Below are 1,442 nucleotides of genomic sequence, written 5' to 3' on the forward strand. Positions count from 1 at the left end.
CCCTTTCTTCCTCGATATCGACGGCATCCAATCACCAGGGGAGACCTATCACCCGAGCTGCTGGCCTGCAGGAAGGGTGAGGCCTTGGGGCAAGGCCGGGGCAGCCAGTTTGAGAAGGGCGTTCATTTGGGGCAGTGTTTCACCAAGCGCTATAGACAGCAGCCCGGGCTCTGTTGTGGAAAGGGTCGCCACGCACTGGGGGCTGACCCTGTGGCCGCCGACAGCAGCCACAACGTGACAGTCTCTCGATACGTCCCGTGGCCCGCTGTACTGATGCCCGCTAGGGGGCCTGCCAGCTTGTCCCCCACGAAGCGCTGCCAGCTCACCCCACTCCCTGCTCCCTGCCAGCTGCTTCTGGAGCACCTGGAGTGCCTGGTGTCCCGCCATGAGCGGTCGCTGCGGATGACGGTGGTGAAGCGCCAGGCCCAGTCCCCTTCCGGGGTCTCCAGCGAGGTGGAGGTGCTGAAGGCCCTTAAGTCTCTGTTTGAGCACCACAAGGCCCTGGATGAGAAGGTACCCGCTGACAGCCCAGCCCCCCCCTCCAGCTGCCCTTCCCTGAGCCTCCTGCGCCCCTTCTCTGAGAACCTACAGCCTGGCGGTAGGGAAACTGCCCTCTAGCTGTGGACCTGGCTCCTGCCTTGCCTTCTGTTGGCCTCATGTTGTTGTCCTCCTTCCAGGCCCCCTCCCTCTTGGGATGCCCTTCTCTTTGCCTCATGCCCAAAGTTGGTAGATCAAGCCCAGGGCCCTTCCGCCTGAGCCCAGAGGGGTCCGCCTATCTTCCTCCATCTCCCCTTACCTCGGCAGGTGCGAGAGCGGCTCCGGGCTGCACTGGAGCGAGTGACCACCTTAGAGGAGCAGCTGGCAGGCGCCCACCAGCAGGTGAGCCCCGTGGCCACCCTCTGATTGCAGAAGGCGGCTCCTGGAATCCTAGGCTGGTCTGCTGCAGCCCACTCTGTCCCCATCTGATGCTCCCGGCTGTCTTGGCCGGACACTGCTGGCCGAGGCTGGGCTAGTCATCTCTGTCCAGGAGGCGGGGCTTACAGGGTCTGGAGCATGTGGGAGGCTCTCTTCCCTGGGAAGTACTGTTCTTTGGGGACTGTACTTTACAGGTGTCCGCCCTGCAGCAGGGGGCAGGGGCTCGGGATGGAGTGCCAGAAGAAGAGGGGGCCGTGGAGCTGGGACCGAAGCGCCTATGGAAGGTGGGTAATGAGTTTCACAGCAAGGGGCTCATAGTCCCTGAGACAGGAGATGGGGGCCTCAGTTCAGTAGTGTAAGGGCCTGAGTTACATTTGGGGCCTTCCCTAGCATTCCCACATCTTCCCCCTTCTCCCTATCCTAGCTGCAAAGACATTGCAGGTTTTTATTACATCACCCATTGCCCCGTTAAGCACAGAGCATGCTTGTCTAGCCTGATTGTCAGGTTGACTTCTACCTCACTGCTG

General features: G+C 61.7%; 1 protein-coding gene across 1 annotated transcript in view; it reads left to right on the forward strand.

Annotated features, from left to right (window-relative positions):
• The window catches only part of PPFIA4 (PTPRF interacting protein alpha 4), a gene marked incomplete at its 3' end in the record, with an annotated part of 64,002 nt that overhangs the window by 22,099 nt on the left and 40,461 nt on the right, over window positions 1-1,442 (forward strand). Inside the window, exons 3-5 of the mRNA XM_045298180.1 lie at window positions 349-513; window positions 805-879; window positions 1,110-1,270. Of these exons, the coding sequence (XP_045154115.1) occupies window positions 349-513; window positions 805-879; window positions 1,110-1,270 (401 nt within the window). The remainder of the gene's footprint in view (window positions 1-348; window positions 514-804; window positions 880-1,109; window positions 1,271-1,442) is intronic.

Source organism: Echinops telfairi, unplaced genomic scaffold (assembly GCF_000313985.2).
Source record: "Echinops telfairi isolate 266 unplaced genomic scaffold, ASM31398v2 ScPeMD7_7424;HRSCAF=8462, whole genome shotgun sequence".
In the NCBI taxonomy this organism is placed as follows: Eukaryota; Metazoa; Chordata; class Mammalia; order Afrosoricida; family Tenrecidae; genus Echinops; species Echinops telfairi.